Source organism: Grampus griseus (assembly GCF_964374135.1).
Source record: "Grampus griseus genome assembly, chromosome: 5".
Taxonomy (NCBI): Eukaryota; Metazoa; Chordata; class Mammalia; order Artiodactyla; family Delphinidae; genus Grampus; species Grampus griseus.
The window spans coordinates 61532529-61551085 of record NC_138998.1 but is presented as its reverse complement, the minus strand read 5'-3'; the positions used below and the strand labels follow the sequence as shown (position 1 = coordinate 61551085).

At 48.6% G+C, this 18557-nt stretch overlaps 1 protein-coding gene across 1 annotated transcript in view; it reads left to right on the top strand.

Annotated features, from left to right (window-relative positions):
- Positions 1-18008: 18008 nt before the first annotated feature.
- The window catches only part of MAGEF1 (MAGE family member F1), a gene marked incomplete at both ends in the record, with an annotated part of 52196 nt that continues 51647 nt past the window's right edge, over positions 18009-18557 (top strand). The window contains 1 exon segment of the mRNA XM_082655293.1: positions 18009-18126. Coding sequence (XP_082511419.1) covers positions 18009-18126 — 118 coding nt within the window.

The window sequence follows — 18557 nt, the reverse complement described above, 5'->3', positions numbered from 1 at the left end:
AAACTGCCTGCTTTAAATCCTGGCTCCACCCTAGGTCAAGTACTTAACCTTTCAAAGTCTCTATTTTCTCATTGGGTAAAATGGAAATAAAAGTAGTGCCTACGTCATAGGATTATAGTGAGGAGGTGTATGCAAAGTGCCTTCTCTAGTCTTTGCAAAATAGTAAGTGTTTGCTTGTATTTTAGCCATTAAAAAAAAAAAATCCCCGAAGACTTGCTGAGTACCTACTGTATTGTGCACTAGGTTTGGGGTGGGGGACAGGGCACCCTCATTTCCATACTCCTGTGGAAGAAGTACTTTATCTGACAGCAATTTTGGGAGAAGGACCTGAGTATGCCAAGCCCACCCCTTCCTCTCTCTTTTTCTCTCTCTCTCTCTTTTTTTTAATAAACTTATACATTTATTCATTTATTTATTTTTGGCTGCATTGAGTCTTCGTCGCTGTGCGCGGGCTTCTCTAGCTGCAGAGAGCATCTCTTTGTTGCAGTGCGCGGGCTTCTCATTGCAGTGGTTTCTCTTGTTGCGGAGCACGGGCTCTAGGCGTGCAGGCTTCAGTAGTTGTGGCATGCAGGCTCAGTAGTTGTGGCTCGAGGACTCTAGAGCGCAGGCTCATTGGTTGTGGCACACGGGCTCAGTTGCTCCGCAGCATGTGGGATCTTCCCAGACCAGGGCTCGAATCCGTGTCCCCTGCATTGGCAGGCGGATTCTTAACCACTGCACCACCAGGGCAGGACACCTCCTCCAAGAGAAGGTTGCTGGAAGTGGCCCGCGGCAGCGTCCAAGCTCTGGAGGGTGGGGGGCAACATCAAGAAGCCCACTGTGGCCACCCAGTCAAGCCTCATCTTCCATCCCAAACTTGTCAAAGATAAAGCTGGTTTTTCTATCTGCATGACTCGAGTTGCAAGGAGGAGCGTTGTTTACTAGGTCCTCCAACCAAATCCTGACGCTAGGGATACAGAGGTGAAAGAGATACAGCCTTGGCTCTCATGCAGCTCATGGTGTAGTCTCTGTCTGGCCGACAGTGGTGAAGGAATTCTGTGAGATAATGCGGTATGGGGCAAAGAGCATGGGTGTTGGAGTCACACACATCTGTTTGAATCCTAGTTCTGTCACTTATTAGCAGGGCAAGAGTCAAACAAGTTATTCTGGCTCTGGGTTTTGTCCTTGGTAATTTGGGGTCATTGCAAGGGTCAGGGCCTATTACAGGAAGGGTGGTTTTGCACATTCGCATGAGTACTCAAATTAAAATGTTGACATTATGCCCAATCAGGTTGCCTCCCGCAGCTTTCTCTTTCTCAATAAATGGCAATCTATTTTTCCATTGCTCAGGTCAGGTATCTTAGAGTCATTCTTTGCTCCCACCCCATATCCTATCCATCAGCAAATTCTGTTGGCTTTACAGAGTATATCTGGAATCTGACCACTTCTCACCTCCCCTGCCACCTCTCCCATCTGCGCTGCCATCGCCTCCCATCGTGGTCATTGTGGTAGCTTCCTCAATGCTCCTCTGCTTCCACTCTTCCTCCTGTACTGTATTTTTAGCCCAGATGGAGCTCATTAAAAAGTAAGTCAAGTCATGCCCCTCCCCTGCTCAAAATCCTTCAAAGGCTTCCCCTGTCACTCAGAGGGAAAGCCAAGGTCCTTCCAGTGTCTGGCCCCCAGCTGCCTTTCTGATCCATCTCCTACTCTTTTCTATCCTGCATTCCCTGCTCCAGCCACCTCCACGTTCCAGCCATACTGGCCCGTTGGCTGTTCCTGAGATATGCCAGGCAGGCTCCTGTCTCAAGTTTTTGCACCGTCCGTTCCCTCTACCTACGCTTCCCCCAGAGAGCCATGCAGCTTGCTTACTCATCCCCTTCGAGTCTTTGTTCAAATGTCATTTTTTTCACTGAGGCTTTCTTATGTTTTTAATTGCAGCACCCCTTCCCCTTTACCACCTTCCTCCCTTATCTTCTTTTATTTTTCTCCGTCGTTCAACTGGCATTCTTTCTAGGGCTGCCATGAAAGTTGTGTGGGTTGGATGCCTGGCCAAAGGACCAAGCGCAGACCCAGGCTCTGCTCGCCAAGCTGTGTGCCCAGCCACCGGGTAGCCTCCGCCCAGGGGAGTGACCTTCTCCTAATTTGCATGAAGATGCTCTATAAGTAAGTTGATACCCGAATATTATGTATTTCATTTCTTTTCTGTTTATCATTTGTCTACCTACCCTCCCTCATCGAAGGGAAGCTCCACGAGGCAGAGATTTTTGTCTGTTTCCTTCACTGCTATATCCCCAGCTCGTATAAAGGTGCGTGACACACAGTAGGTGTTTAATAAATGTTGACTCAATGACTATGATGACTGTTCAACAAATTTCATTGGACTGAATTAAAAGTTGACACTAAAAATAAAAGACAGCCGTGCCTTTATCGAACTCTGTCTTCAAATCACTACGGGATTCCCCCTGTCTAGAGGAGTGAATGTTCTGAGCACCCATTACCACCTTTTATCCCATCCTCTTTGATCACTTTCTGCTGTGTCTAACAGAGCCTGGGTTTGTTGCCATCCAATACTGACTTCATTTCTTCTGCGTTCATCACACTCAGCCTTGCCAACTCCAGATTCCATTGTCTCATGTTTCCTGTCATTTGTTCCCAGGGAAGAACTGTCTGAAGGACAGAGCAGAGAAGATGGAACGGTGGCCAACAGGCATCCAGATCCGTGTATCCAACTGCCCGCTGCTTTCTACGTACCTGGAAGTCCCTCAGGCACCCCCAAAGCAGCAAGTCCAAAATTGAACTCATTGGCTCTCTACCTTCACCCTCCCATAAACCTGCTCTTCCCACTTCAACTGGTAGCCACAGCAGTTCCCATGCCAGAAACCTAGGACTCCCCCTCACTACCTCTCACTCTTTTACCCCTACATGCAATCAATCTTCTAAAAATTTTTTCAAAAAGATACCCCCTTTCAGGACTTCCCTGGTGGTCCAATGGTTAAGACTTCACCTTCCAATGCGAGGGATGCAAGTTCAGTCCCTGGTTGGGGAGCTAAGATCCCACATGCCCCCCGGCCAAAAAACCAAAACACATAAAACAGAAGCAATATTGTAACAAAATCAATAAAGACAAAAAAAATGGTCCTCATTAAAAAAAAAAAAAATACCCCCTTTCACTGCTTTAGTTCGGTTCCTCATTGTCTCACTTGTTCTCTATCACAGCAGCCTCCCAACCCTTTCTCCACTGCCATCACTCCAGTTCACCCTGCAGCCAGAGTGGTCTTTCTTAAAAGTATATCTGACTCTGTGACTCCCTCTGAGAACCCTTCAAGGGTCCCTCGTGACAAGAGGGTGCTATCTAAGCTTTCAGACCCCGCATGGTCCAGCCCCACCTGCCCCTCCAACCTCAAAGTCTACTCCTTCCTGCTCGTATACTTTTTCCTCCTGTAAACGTGATCTACATGTCATTCCCAGGACATGCTGTGTGATCTCACGCCTCCATGCTCTGTAGATGTGCTTCCCTCTGCCCGTAATGCTTTCCTCCACCATCTCTCCCAGGCAAGCGCCTCTTTCATCTACCATCTTAGAAAGTCATTTGTATGTAGTAGCATCAAATCCTGATTTCTTGCTTACTAGTTATGTAAATTTAGGTCACTTTTAAAAAGCCTCTGGGCCTCTGTTTTCTCTCCTGTAAAATGAGAATAATGACAGAGCCCACCTCATTGAGTTTTTCTAGTCGTTAAGGGAGTTAATTGATGGAAGGCTCTAGCAATGTGTCTGGAACATGGTAAACAATAAATGTTTGCTGGTTTTTAATTATCTAATCAATCCTCAAATAAATCACCTCTTCTCTCTTCGATGCCATTTCTGCACCTTGTTCAAATGTCTGTCATGCACTTACCTCAGTATGAGATGACTGGTTTACTCATCTGTCCCTCAGACTGGACTCACGGGACTGGGGGCTCTTTGAGGGCCAGTCTTTAAATGAGGGCTCAGTAAATATTGTTTCCATTTAATTGACTGAATGAAATAAAGACCAGCCTTCAGGAAGATGTTCAGAAGGGCTACGCCGAGAGGGAATGCTGCAAACTCTTTTCTTCCGGTTCGTGGCTCTGGAGCCGTTTGTGTTCCAAGGTGGCCCGGCAGCCCCTCTGCCTTCATGGCCAATGCCCCTTCTCCAGCTTCCACACTGCCGCTGTCTTGCCCAGGGGAGCCTGGACGGGGGCCACCCTTGCATGCTCACGGTGGACAGGCAACATTCCAGAGCCTGGTGCTGACATCCCAGCTCACCGTCTGCTGCTCTCTAGCACTAATAGGGGAGCTATGAGGAACCTGCTTAGGCAGCGGAGGCGGGGCTGCGAGAGGGTCCTAGCGGGCAGCACACAGACAGCTACATGCCTCTGCAGCTTGATGTTCCCTTATCTCCGGGCTTGCCTGCCAGCCTCCCCAAAGACTTCCTTCAGTCATTCTCACTACCGTGGCACACGCCGCCACTGAACACCAGTCAGGTGCCTCCTACCTCAGTGGTGAAGATTTTCACAGCCATTGGGAAATGGGGGCTGCATCTCTCTCTCTGAGTTCTTATATGAACCACTGCCTTCCTCAACCACATCTGGAATTTCCAAAGTCACTGCTGAATATCCGTAAGAAACTCACTCCTAAACATTTGCTGACAGTTCTTCCCTTTGCAAGAGAAGCTCCCAGCACTGTGGCCCAGCCACTCCCATCTATGTCAGTCCCTCCCTTAGAAGCCGTCCTGGTCAGGGCCACTGTCACGTCTCACTGGGTGTGCTGAATGGGCTGCCCAGGGCACCAAAAGCCCATTTTTGAGACACAAAGAACCCACCACTTTGTTAGCATTTGCAGACCCTAATAGGCCCCATCTGTCTCGTATTTCTAATTAAGCATCAAAAACACCCTCTTCGGCCTGGCTGTTGAAGTGAAGGAGAGGGGCATACCCCGAACAACACTGGGTGGGGAAGGAAGTGAGCAGTTTGAGTTTGCCAAGTACTTTACAGACAGTAATGCAATAAAGAAATCAGAAACTACCCATACGTGTGTGTGTGTGTGTGTGTGTGTGTGTGTGTGTGTGTGTGTGTGTGTGCATATCCTGCTTTATACAGAGAGAAGCAGATTTGGGATTAGAACAGGTGACAACTCAGTTAAATTACCCTTAGCTGGGTTCATTAGAACGTCTCGGGAAAGAAGCTGCTTCCCATCTTCTTCCTGGAGGTCTTTCTCTGGTTGACGTCTTCCCATGTCCCTCCTTTCTGGCTCCTGTTTCTTTCTGAGAGCCCTAATTCTTTCTCAAAAACTTCATCCTCAGCCCTGGCTGTTCCCTGCCCACCTCACCTTCCACCTTAGCCTGCCTTTCCCCAGGGCTCGTTTCTTTCCTCGGGCTTGATTCTTTCATCCACCACCTCCTGACTAGCTCTCCCCCTCTTCTTTCTGTGCTCTCTCTCCCCCGTCTCTCAGCGATGCCTTAGTTTGCCCTCCTCTTCCTGTGGTTTCTAGCACTACCCCGCCGGCTTTAAGTTCCACAGACAGCAGAATCTACGAGAGAAATGGTCCCTGCTCAAGAACCTTCTACTCACAGAGCTCTGTGCCCTTTTGGGGAGACTGCCTGAGGACGGTAAAGCAAATCCCCCATTGTTCAGGACAATTAGCTGCCATGGACTAGAGCCATTGAACCGCTGCCCATGTGTGGGAAGCTCCTGGCTACAAAAGCCCCATTCATGATAATACATTTTACAGACACCCCAGAGGGCTATGAGAACCTCTACCCAGACATCCCACTCCACAGGAGACAGAATCCCTGTCAGCTCAAAAGAAACAGATTTCATTCCCTCAGATGAACCATAAATTGGGAGTATCTCTTATGCAAATGAGCTTTCTGAAGCCTCTCTAGAACAGACCTCCTTCTTCCGTGAGGGCCAGAAGGGGTAACCTTAGGAAAAGTATGTTCCAACTTCCTCCTGTGCCTAATTACTGAGCTCTTTTCTTTCTAATCATCTTTATTTTAATGTAAGAGTATGGTAAATGTCAGAATGTCATGAGATGAATGAATGATCAAATTTATTTTTGCAGGGATAAAAAATGGGACCTGAAATACTTATTTCAGTCAGGTGTTCTGAAAATGATTAAATAAGAGCCATAAGAGGAGGATCTAATGTAAAATACAGCTCAAGAGGCCTAGTGCCACAGATTCAACCTGCTTATTACACTGTATGGTATGAATAATTTATCACGTATTACCCTGCATTAAGTACTGTTGAGGATTCATCTGCGGTGTATCTGCAGACCACATTAACCTCTACCTGCCTCAATCTGTGTTTCCTTGCGGAAAATCTCTGCTGCTCTAGTACACACATTAGCAAGGGCTGGACAGCAGTAACTAGCCTAATTAACTAGCCCTCTCTGGGGAATCTGGGAATATAAAGTACCCATGTCACCTGCTTCTGGGGTGTTCTTCTCCTCCTAACTTTCAAGGCCTCCCACTCTTGGGCCGTCCCCCTCCTACTGTCATGTCCTTTCCATTTCACTTATTATGGACCCTTTCATTCCTATGGCATACACACTAGTCCAGTTCCTTGATTCTCGTGCTGGAGCCAAAGCCTCCCTACCGACCTCCCTGGCCAGCCCCACCCTCCAGGCTATCCTACATCTGACCAATGTTCCTAAAATCCGATTTTCACCCCAGCTTTTCTGGGCTTAGAAGCCTTCAGTGGAGAGTCCTGCTCAAGGACACAGACCTGCCTCCTTCACCCAGCACCCAAGGCCTTCTTGGGCCTGGCACCACCATCTTTCCAACCTCATCTCCTTCTTCTCCTTTCCAGACACCCACCTTTTGGACAGACCAACCCTTACATCTCTCAGAGCAGCCAGACTCTCTCCCACCTCCATCTTTGCCCTGGCCTCCTCCCCAGAGGAGATGCACCCCCTGCATCCAGCACACCTGAAATCTCTACTGGGCCACAAGCTCATCCCTCACGGCTCCAGACCACTCTAGGCTTCTGCTTTCAGCCGGCCCTCATGCAGGTACCTCATCGAGCACCCTTGGAATGGGGACTCTAGGCTTTCTGCCTGGAGAGACTTGGAAACTGCAATCTGCTTGGAAGCAAGAACGGAGGACTTGTCTCCAAGGTGTGGTGGGCATTCAGCTGTTTCTTTACAGATCAATTAACATAGCAACTTTTCTAAAGGGGCTTGAATTAACACTTTGCAGAAGTTGATTTACATCAACGGCCCATGTCAAAACATGTTATTTTTATTTAGTGTTTTTTGGGGGACCGACTGATAAAGAGAAGAAGAGCAAAATATACCTCTCCAAGCCACACTCCTTGACACTGTACTGCCCTTGAGCTATTAAAGGAAGTGTAAGAGGCAAATCCACAAACAAATCTTTTGTATAGAAAAACACAATTTACAAAGTGTACCTAGTAGGTGTCAGAATTACTCACAAAATGGTATGACCCCAACTTTTGGAACCATTTATTTGCCTCATTTTCTGCCATCTTATTTCATTTTCCAGATGTCTTAGAAGTGTTTCCTGCTCGTTCCCAATGCAGGAACCCTCTGGGACAGGAAGGCAAGCTCACAAGGAACGTACAACCTGTCTGCTCCTTCCATGCCCCCTGATGAGCCTGCTCCAGGGCCTCTAGGGCCTCCACCTCTGTATTCTCCCTACTCAGCTGACTTTACAGGGCCACCCTCCTGTTTGCTTCCTTTACTCCCACTGGAGACAATCGCAGACTTATACTTAAGGATCTCAACAGCATTTTTCCTTTCTTCATTTTCCAGCTGGGTCTCTTATCTCAAATCCCTTACAGAAGGAGATAAGCAGTGAACAACCGGGAGAATGAAGTCCCTTACACATCCTTGCCTGTGTAATAATATCAGTAAGGCCCATTATTAGCCCTTCATGAACCTTGTGTCACATCAGCCCTGAGGTTCAGTGGGTGATGTGACCCACCCAGGTTATGCAGCTGTTGGTGTACCACACTTTCTCCAGGACTTTTAGGTCACCTTGGAGGACCCTGTGTTTCTGACTGAGCCAGGCTCAAAGCTGAAGTTTACATACTCCCACTGTAAGTGACTTTCACCAGTACTGACCTACATACCTGCCTGAAGGACAGAACAGGGACAGGTTTGTGAGCCCAAACAGGATGGGTGGCGGCTTTCCAGTAGTTCCTCTCCATGGTGAGTAGCTCACCTTCTATGCAGGGAATGCATTGGAGAACTGCTTTGCAGTCCTCCCCTCGCACGGAGGCCTCATCACCTTCCTAGTCACACGGGTTACTGCCCCATTCACTTCCTGCCCAGACTCATTGCCAGCTGCAGCCTCAGCCCACAGGCCCAGCAGGCGCCTGGGAAACAGCTGCAGGTGACCCAGATAGTTTGTGTCAAGGCCAGCCCAGCCCAGCCTGCAAGGAGCAATTCATGGAACCCAAAGCTCTCACCAGGAGAAACAGTCCCAGGAGCTCTCACCAGCTGGTCAGGGAGGTAGAGGCATGCGGTCAGCTGCCTTAGGGCCACCCTTTGGGTCTAGGAGACAGTCAGTCCCAGGACTGCAGCAACCAGACAGACCCAGAGACGTGCCACCTCCAGAGTGGTGAATCAATCTGCACTTGGATGGGGCCACTAGTTCACATGCGGCACCCTGGCCTCACTGCTCAGCAACTTAATTCAGCATCTGAACAATCAGAATCATACACAGACTAAGAAGAATTATTCAGCATCAAGGAAGCAAATTGGAGTAATCCAGGAATCTTCATGAATTCTCTGCACTGGAAGAAAGGATTAAAATCTAAGCAAGGTAGAGGACTGCAATAGGAAAAAACCCTCAAGTGTGGCAAGAGAAACTATAATTAAAATAGCAAATTGCAATTTTGAGGTGAGGAGAGGTTAGATGAGTGTAAAGACCAAGGGACATCCACTGAAGCAACTGATAGAAATGATTCCCAGGGATGTTTTGGGGAGAAAAATCCATCTGGAAACAGAGAAAAGGAAATGAAACAAGGATTTGCTGCATTATTTAAAGCTTTCCATGGTGGGGGTAGGGTAGGGGACATTCAGGAGAGAGGAGGTTAAGAGAGAAGAGAATGGAATTGCTCTACCAAAGGGGATTAAAAGAATCACAAGGGCTTTTTAAAATGACTCAGGCAAAAAAAAAAAAAAAAAAGGATGCAAATAATTCTAGGCTGTGAAATTAATGGCAGCCAAGATTCTTAGTTCATTCTTTTTTTTTTTTTTTTTGGCTGCGTTGGGTCATTTTTTTGCTGAGCACAGGCTTTCTCTAGTTGCGGAGAGCGGGAGCCACTCTTCATTGCAGTGCAAGGGCCCCTCATTGCAGTGGCTTCTCTTGTTGCAGAGCACGGGCTCTAGGCTGCATGGGCTTCAGTAGTTGTGGCTCGCGGGCTCTAGAGCGCAGGCTCAGTAGATGTGGTGCACAGGCTTAGTTGCTCTGCGGCATGTGGGATCTTCCCAGACCAGGGATGGAACCCGTGTCCCCTGCATTGGCAGGCAGATTTTTAGCCACTGCGCCACCAGGGAAGTCCCCTTAGTTCATTCTTTAAATCTGCTTAACAGGAAAAATGAAGGAGAGACATTTGTATGCTTGGTGAGTGATGAAGTCCTTGAAAATGCAGTTCTATAGAGCACTGACAAAACCAAACGCATGACAGAGAATATGTGTCCTGGGATAGGACAGAGCTGGCAGGGAACTCAGACCCTGTGGCGGGGCAATCTGCTTACGTAAAAATACCTGACATTCCCTCCCTTGAATATTTGGCTTCCCAAATATGTGACTCCTTCATGGAAGTCTCCACATCATATCCAGAAATTGGCAAAGTCTAAAGATAATCTTGTAACATATCACATTGGAATTAGGAGGCCTGGGTTTGAATTTTAGTGCCGTCACTTACCAGCTTGTGACCAGCTTGGGTCAGTCACTTAACCTCTCTGAGTTTCATCACTTTATAGGACTGTGGTGAGGACTAAATGGGATTAAATACGAGCAAGTACCTGTCATAGTGTTGGGTCCATGGTAGGCTATCAGTGAAGGTTCATTGAATCTAAATCCTCCACCTCTTGTCAATTTCTTTGGTCCAAAGGACCTTCTTCATTGAGTCCTGTCCTTGGAACACACTGCTTCCATTTTAGAGCTCATTAGAAAACACATAGGCCTAGAATCCCGGGGGAGGTACAAGTCACTCCGAGCCCCAGCAAAGTCTTCACATCCTCTCTCATCTAAATGTCGACATGCACAGTAGTCCACCCTGTTGGTCCAGCAGACCACTGCACACAGCCCCTCACACTCAAGCCCACCTCTGTGCTTTACCACACTGAGGCTCTCTCTTCAGCCCAGCTCTTTCCCCTCAGTCTTTTCCAGCTCCTTCCCAGAGGCAACCCCCCACCCTCGGGAGATGTCTGTACATCCTGGGGCCCAGACTCACCCTGAGGGAGCCCAGCATGTGGGATTGATGCCCTGGTCCTTCCCTGTGAGAGAGGCTGTGGGGAGAAGAGAGAGGGAGAACAGTTGGGAAACAAACCAGATTTCTAAGCAGAGATGATGGGACTTAGGCCCTGGGGCAGCAGTGGGATTGTTGAGACAGTCTGGGGAGGGAGTCAGCAGGACCCCTGGATGAACTAGCTCTGGGTCAGGAGGATGAGAGGGGAGTCTAAATAGACCCACATACCCCTTTGGCCAGGGACACAAGGTCTCTCTCTCCAGGGCTGGCAGTGGTGGATGATTTCCCAGATACTACCTGGGCTGTGCCCTGCAGCTGTTGGCCACATTACCCGGCCTGTTTTTAAATAGCTGCACCGGATTTTTCATTCTTCTTTAACAAGGACCTGAGACCTTCAGCTCGTGCTTGGCTGTGGAAGACGAGGCTCCTCCTGGGGCTGTGCTCCCCACCCTGAGGCTGTCCTACCTTGCCGTGGCTCTAAGGATCACGTCCAGAGGGCCTTTTAGTGCTCACTCTGTGCTCCCGAGCTCGAAGCTAACTACATTCCTGGGGGCAGCAAAGAGGAAATTAAACATCCCTTGTTTTCATCACTTCCCAAAGTGTGATGAGAATGGGATATAGTCACCAGGCCCAGGACTCTCCAGTTTGCATTTGCCCCATGAGGCCCACCCAGCAACACTGTGCAGCTCTGGAAGAAGAGAAGTCTGCTCCCTGGGGGATGGGAGAGAATTGTTCAAACTTGTACCTTACCAACCCTTTGGTGGCAGAGGTGGACACCACCCATCACCGGTAACCCTTGCCTGATATACCCACCTCCCCCTGGCTGTCTGGTCCAGATGGAGTAGTTTGGAAACTGCACAAATCAAATGAGTCAATTACAAGACTGTGACTTGGAGCAAATCACTGATCATCTCTGAGCCTCAGTGTCTTCGTCTGTAAAATAAGGACAATTATACATACCTCATGAGGCTGTCGGTAGGATAAACGAGAATATGCAAGTGCAACCTTTTGGTAAACTGTAAACCCCAAGTAAGAGGACCTTAATAATTGAGTGCTGGTCTGGCTTTCAAAAATGCTTTGTCAAAACCCTTTGGGAAGCCCACGACTTTTTAGGGCATGAGCCACCCACCTCCTTGCAAGGTCGGCAATAAACCTTTTTCTATTCCAAAATAATAATAATAATAATAATTGAGTTCTTCCGCATAGCCCAGGAAGCATGTCAGCCCATACCCCTTCTGCAGTCTTTCTTAGGCTCCTTGCCTAAGCCTACTTTGTACCCTAAGCTTACCTCTCCAATAGGCACTAACCAACCTGTATTATAATTCTTGCTTCGCATATCAATCTCCTACAGTCTACTGACCACTCAGTTTCCTGGCCCACAGCAGGGGGCTCAGTACAAATTTGCTGAAGGAATAGGCTGAGGCCCTGGAAAGTGGGGCGTGAAGGTATGGCCAGATACGGCCACCAGGGGGCAATCAAGTCCTTCCCAAGCAGGTCAACTTAAGTCATTGTGGAGGCCCTTCTCAGAGGAAGAGAGAGAGCTCTTTAAGAATTGCTCTCTTACGGGTAAAGGCCAGGGCCTAGCGCCTGGGCTACGAATTCTCTTTGTGTCTGACATCAGCTCTGTACAAAGACAGGACCATATATCTACCATGGTGTTCAGAGTCCCTGTGTCTGTCCAGAGCCTGAGTGTCCAAGATGACCCTGAAGGAACCAGACTCTGCTGGGGGTGCGGGAACTGATGAGCTCTGCTGACAGGGTCCGAGGGCCAGTGTATGCGTTGCGTGCATGCATACATGCTAGTCCCTGAATGATGTGTTTATGAGAGCTCTTGGCCCCTCCGTGGAGATCTGGCCACCCACCTACCCTCATAAGCAGCGTTGTAGAAAAGGACCAGACAGCACCGAGACCTGGGATGTAGGTCTGGTCCACCAACTGACCCACCCTCTGTGTGGCCTGAGCGAGTAGCTTCTCCTCACTGGGCCTCAGTTTCCTCACCTGAGAAATGACAGCACCAGGCTAGGTGGCTAAGGGCCTTTCTAGCTCTGACCTTCATTCCCTGCGTCTCTGAGGTGAGGGCTGGTTCAAGTTCAAGGGCTCCAGGTAACCTTGAGGATTCTCAGACTGGTTTAGAACCTGAATCCTCAGGATGGGCCTCTGCTACCTCTGGCTTCCTATCAGGAAAATACCCAGACTCACTTCAGTGGTCACATACTGAATGCTGCCCTGGGCTCAAGAGAGGAAGTCTTTCAAATACCTGTGGGGATGCTGTCACTTGCCTTTCTGTCTGTGGAGGTTTCCCAGGTGGGACACTGGCAGCAGGCAGAGCCTAGGGCCTCAGTCTCTTGGGGCCTCTTCTCTCTGGGACCCCACCCTCGCCCCCTCCTTTCACCTTCAGGCAGAACAGGCCAGACAGATGAGAATCTACCCAAGCACAGGCTGCTGTTGAAATAAAGGCAGAGATGTTTCTTTATAATTTTCCCCTTGAAATAAACCCAGACTTAAGAACAACAGAAACACGCAAAATGTGTTTTTAGTGGAACCCAGATGGAGGGCTGGAAGCCCAGCGGGCTGTCTCCGTTGAGGGTTCTTGCCTCTGGAATTCTATCCTCTCCCCCCATCCCCCCTCAGGAACACCCCCACCCCACCCCCAGCCCTCGTCCTGGGGCTCTCCAGCCTGGGGCCCGCTCCCTCAGGCCATCTCCTTGAGGCTGTTTCCAGGTGGGCAGAGGGCTCCTGCCATCCACCATCACCCTCTGGACAGAAGGCTGAGTCTGGCATCTAGAAAGATCTGTGGTTTTAGAGATTTGGGGGAGGGGAGTGGGGACCAGGACCAACTCAATCCAAACACCTGGATCTGCCGAAATACAACAAAGAGAGTGAGTTAAGACATCTGAAAAAAATACTCTGAGGAATTCCGCTCACCCACATGGCCCACTGCTTCTCATTAACTAGCTCCAGTTCTCCATATTAACATATGCAAATCCAGCCCTGGGCTGGGGGACTGAGGATACAAAGACAAGTCCTGACAACCCCCTTCCACCCCCAAATTGGTCAAAGAGTCCCCTGTGGGATGAAGAAATCTCACCAGTTCCATGTTGGTTTCGCTGAAGCAACAGTCTTGAGAGTTGTAGCCACAGGATGGTCATTCCTTGAGGGGAAACAGATGAGAGGAGTTACAAGGGAAAATTAGGGAAATTGATCCTGTGGAAGCTGCCTCTTTTATGAAGTGGTACTGGTCATTTTTCAACAAATATTCCTGGATGCCCACCATCTACCATGGACTGTACTGGGCTCTGGGGACATAGATATAAACCTATGTCAGGGGGTGGGAGTGGTCCCTGACCCTCAAAAGTGAAGTTTGGGCGAGAAATACAGACTTCAGAGTTATCCACGTAGATGTGGTAGATGAGTTTCCTGGGGAGAGGAGTGGAGGACTGAGACCCATTTTGTAGGAAGGGGGGAACTTTGGGCTTTCCTGTTTCACTACCTCTTACGGGCACACCTGGCTACACTCTTCCTCGAGCAACCTTCTTTCTCTTACGGCCCCCTCTTTCCCTGTCTGTTTTTTCTGTAGGGTGATTAGAATTGAATAGAAGTAGTGAGGGTGGCATGAGGACTGGGACAGTGACCCCCTAGTGCCCCAGCTCCTAGCTCCCTACCCAGCGCACCGTGGGCCCTCAGTAGGGAGGCCCTCGGTAGAGTTTGTTGCCTGAATAAAGGAAGGAAGGAAGGAGGAAGCAGGCTAGGGTTCCATTTGTCGGCTGGCTTCAGGCCTGTGCTGGGCCTCACTCCTGCTTTGAAAGGGGAGGGAGCGCAGGAGAATGAACGGGGGCCCTGCCAAGGCCCAGGGCCTGCGGGAAGGCTGGAGCCCTGCCTGAGCTTCGCCTCCCATTTCCAGCCGTGACTCTTGGACCGAGTGAGACCGTGTGCTCTCCCTGGGGACCTTCAGACCTGAGCCCTGCTCCATATGCATTGCGGAGCAGGCCAAGAGTGGAAGGAAGTGCCCAGACAGAGGGAGACAGAGTATTAAAATTCCACCGACAATACCACGGGAGGGAGTTTAGAGTTCCTAACTGACCGTAAGCCCTTTCTCCTGAGGTCTTGGAATACATCACTCTGGGCTCTCCCAGAGCAGCTGACACATCGCAGTAACGCTCTTCCAGAGGTCAGGGTCTGCTGATTGCAGCGGGGTCGGGAAGGCACGCTGGGAGCAACTGAAATGGCCCCTGTCTCCTCCGACTTCGGAGACCCAGGGCAGGTGGCCGGCTCGGTGGAGGCCCATCGACAGGCTGTCAAGGGCAGCGCTGTGACTCCCAGCCGAGCCCTGAGCCCAGAAGGTGGTTTGTTAACTGTCGGCCTCTGGGTGGAATTCTGTTCACCTGGTGAATAGAATAGACCTCGTTTTCTGTCAACTGAAAGCTCTGAGTGGCATGTTGCATGTGTGTCTTATTAATAAAAAGGAGAAAATGGAGTCATTATTACTGCATAATTGCAGTTCGTTTGCTAGGTCTAATCTTTCATGCCCAGGTATGGGGGGTGGGGCAGGGGGAGAAAATAAAAGGGGACCTTGATCTGAACCTCTCGGGAACCACCTGTGTAGGTGGCACCTCGGGAAAGACCGAACCGGTACCTTAGGAGCCCCAGAGCAGCAAGTGTGGGCAGCAAAATGCACACCTCTTTGCCTACCAGACTGCACCACAGCCCTGGCGCCAGCTCCAGAAATCAGGTGACCGTAAGCAAGGCCCTTCCCTCCTGGAGCTCTGTTTCTTTCTTTTTTTTTTTTTTTTTTTCAGGAAATCACTGCTCATATTCCTGCCCTGCTTGTCTCATAAGGTTGTCCTGAGAATTAAATGACAAATGACCTCCATCACGGATTCTTCCCTTCATTCATTCAGTCAACAGTCCTCTGCCCAGGTATGTTTTGGGACAGACACTGTGCTGGGTAATGAGATGCAAAAAGGAATAAAATGCACACGCTGCCTTCAAGGAGCCCACAGTCTAGTGGGGGCCACACAGAGAAGAAGATGAGACGTGGTATAATATGGGGGACCCTAGATGCATGTGGTGCTTTGGAAAGCTAGAGGAAGGGCATGCCACTCGCCTGGTATAGAGAAAGCTTTGGAACGGTGATGCTTACCTGTAAAAAGGTGAGCAGGGAAATTGGAAATATATCACACTATTTCCAAAATGGACATGCTCATGGTGTGTGTGACCTTGAAGGCAGACCTTGATGCTCCAGTCTGAATATAATGATTGATGTGCATTTTATGACCACGATTGCCCAGGGAGGCTGTAAAAAAAGGAGGACATGGGGTCAAGGGGACTTTTTGCCGGGCTGCTTTACCCCATGTGGAGGACAGCACCCCTAATTGTCTCCTTGAGTCATTTACACGCCCCCCAGGCTGCTACGGATAAAACCCTCTTCTCAGACCAGGACCTCCACATGAGTAGGAGGCCCCAGGTGGGCCGTTAAAATGTGATCTCTTAGGCTTGTCAGAGAGGAGATTAAAAGGGGAGATTGACCAGTTTTAAGATGGCGGACCCCACATGGACACAGGCAGGAAGCCAGGCCAAGTGTATATAAATTGTTTCAGTCCTTAAAGATAAGAGCAGACCTAAGAACAGCGCTAAGGCAGAAGACACCCATACTTAGGAAGGATGCCCGTCCTTATGCTATTGACATTTTCTGTAATTATTTTCTTTTTGGTCTCCTTTAATAGTAAATAAGGTTATTTTTTATTTTTATTGAGGTATAATAGACATATAACAATATATTCATTCCAGATGTACAACATAATGATTCAATATTTGTATATACTGTGAAATGATCACAATAAGTCTAGTTAACATCCATCACCTCATGGTTACAATTTTTTTTTCTTGTGATGAGAACTTTTAAGGTCTACTCTTAGCAAATTTCAAATATACAATACAGCATTGTTAACTATAGTCACCATGCTGTATATTACATCCCATGACTTATTTATTTTATAACTGAAAGTTTGTACCTTTTGATTCCCTTCACCCAGTTCAGTTTGATTTTGTTTTATTCTTTGTTCACTTGTTTTTAGACTGTACATATATGTGAGATCATATAGTATTTATCTTTCTCTGTCTGACTTCACTTAGCATAATATCCTTACTTTTTCTTTTGGTGGCTGAATAATATTCCACAGTATATACGTACACCACATTTTCTTTTTTTTTTTTAACAAATGTATTTATTTATTTATCTTTATTTTTGTCTGTGTTGGGTCTTCGTTGCTGCGCGTGGGCTTTCTCTAGTTGAGATGAGCAGGGGCTACTCTTCCTTGTGGTGCGCGGGCTTCTTACTGCGGTGGCTTCTCTTGTTGTGTAGCACGGGCTCTAGGCGCGCTGGCTTCAGTAGTCGTGGCATGCAGGCTCAGTAGTTGTGGCTCACGGGCTTAGTTGTTCAGCGGCATGTGGAATCTTCCTGCACCAGGGCTCGAACCCGTGTCCCCTGCATTGGCAGGTGGATTCTTAACCACTGTGCCACCAGGGAAGTCCCCACCACATTTTCTTTATCCATTCATCTATCAATGGACACTTAGGTTGTTTCTGTGTCTTGGCTATTATAAATAATGTTGCTATGAACATGGGGGTGCATTTATCCTTTTGAGTTAGTGTTTTTGTTTCCTTTGGGTAAATACCCAGAAGTGGAATTGCTGGATCATATGGTAGTTCTATTTTTAATTTTTTGAGAAACCTCCATACCGTTTTCAAAGTAAGGTTATTTTTTTAAGATGCCAGCCTGTCTCAGCTCTAAACTTGAAAGGAGTCATCTTGTGCTCTTGGAAGCCAGAATGGTGGTGATAACAAAAATCAGAGGGAGAAACCCCTCATTCTATGCCAAGAAAGATGGTACTCAGGAGATCCAAGTTCACCCCACATTGTCAGCCACCCTCCCGGCTGGAGTTTCTACTTCCAGGATTCTTCTGGGTCAAACTTTGGACGGTTTCTGTGTTTCTTTTCACAGAAAAGACATTGCACTTATAACGCCTGTAAGAAAATAGGACAAGACTAAACACTGAGAGCTTCCCTCCTCCAACAGGAGGGAGAGGTCCCAGGAAAATGGGTGAGGACTCATGGCGGTACTTTCATAACTTGCCGCTCTGTGGATGCTGGGTCCTATTTATTGTCTGTCTTCCAGCACTGCCAGGGGTTCCCACACCAGCTGCTTATGCTGCCAGGGGTCTGCTGGAGAGCTGGGTGGGCGGGCAGGAGGAGACTCAGACAAGATGAGATCAGTTTCCCAGCTGAACTGGGGAGAAACGTTTATCCCTCACCTCTGGGCTTCTAATGAATTCCGATTCAAGCCACACAGGCCTAGGAATCGATAGTTTTAATCATTTCAAAAACTAGCCCCACTCTGGGTAAAATTACAATGCACAAGCAGCTCAATGGAGCTTAAAGGCCACAACCTCATTATCATTTCATTAGACTCACATTTCAGCAAGATGGAAGGAAACGTTCTCCCACACCACCCCTCCCGTGGCTCCCCTCACCTCCCCGGGTCCTGTGGAATAGCTCGGGAGGACAGCGATGGTTTACAACAGCTGTCAGCTACGAGGGCCACTGGCCACTCCCATCATGCACTATGCCCACGGAGGAAGCTCGGCACAGTCGCTGGAGACCTCGGCGCAAATGCCTCCCAAATCAAGTTTGCGATCCTGGGAAGTTTAGTAAAAACAACCCTGCTGTCAGTTTGGCTTCTCACAGCTGAAGGGGTCAAGTCATCAACACAATATAAACCCAGGCCAGCAGAACCTTGTCCTGCCCAGGACCCCAGACACCCTCTGGGAAGCAAAGGATTTGAAAATGTCTTAATGTTTTCCACGTTGTTTATTTTCCAGTGTTTAATGATATTGTCCATGCAAGGAGCAAAAACTCAGTTCCTGCTAACAATTAAAGAGGCTTTCTAATTTAGGAGAAAATGTGATTTTAAGAGAGAGAGAGAAAGAACTTGCACAGGAAGTAAGGGCACATAACTCACATTGTGAACATGCACGCAGAAGAGCCTTGCGTTGAGAAGACCCTGATCGGATGTGAGCACACGGGGGAAAGCTGCTGGGGAGACTGATCCAGCCAGGG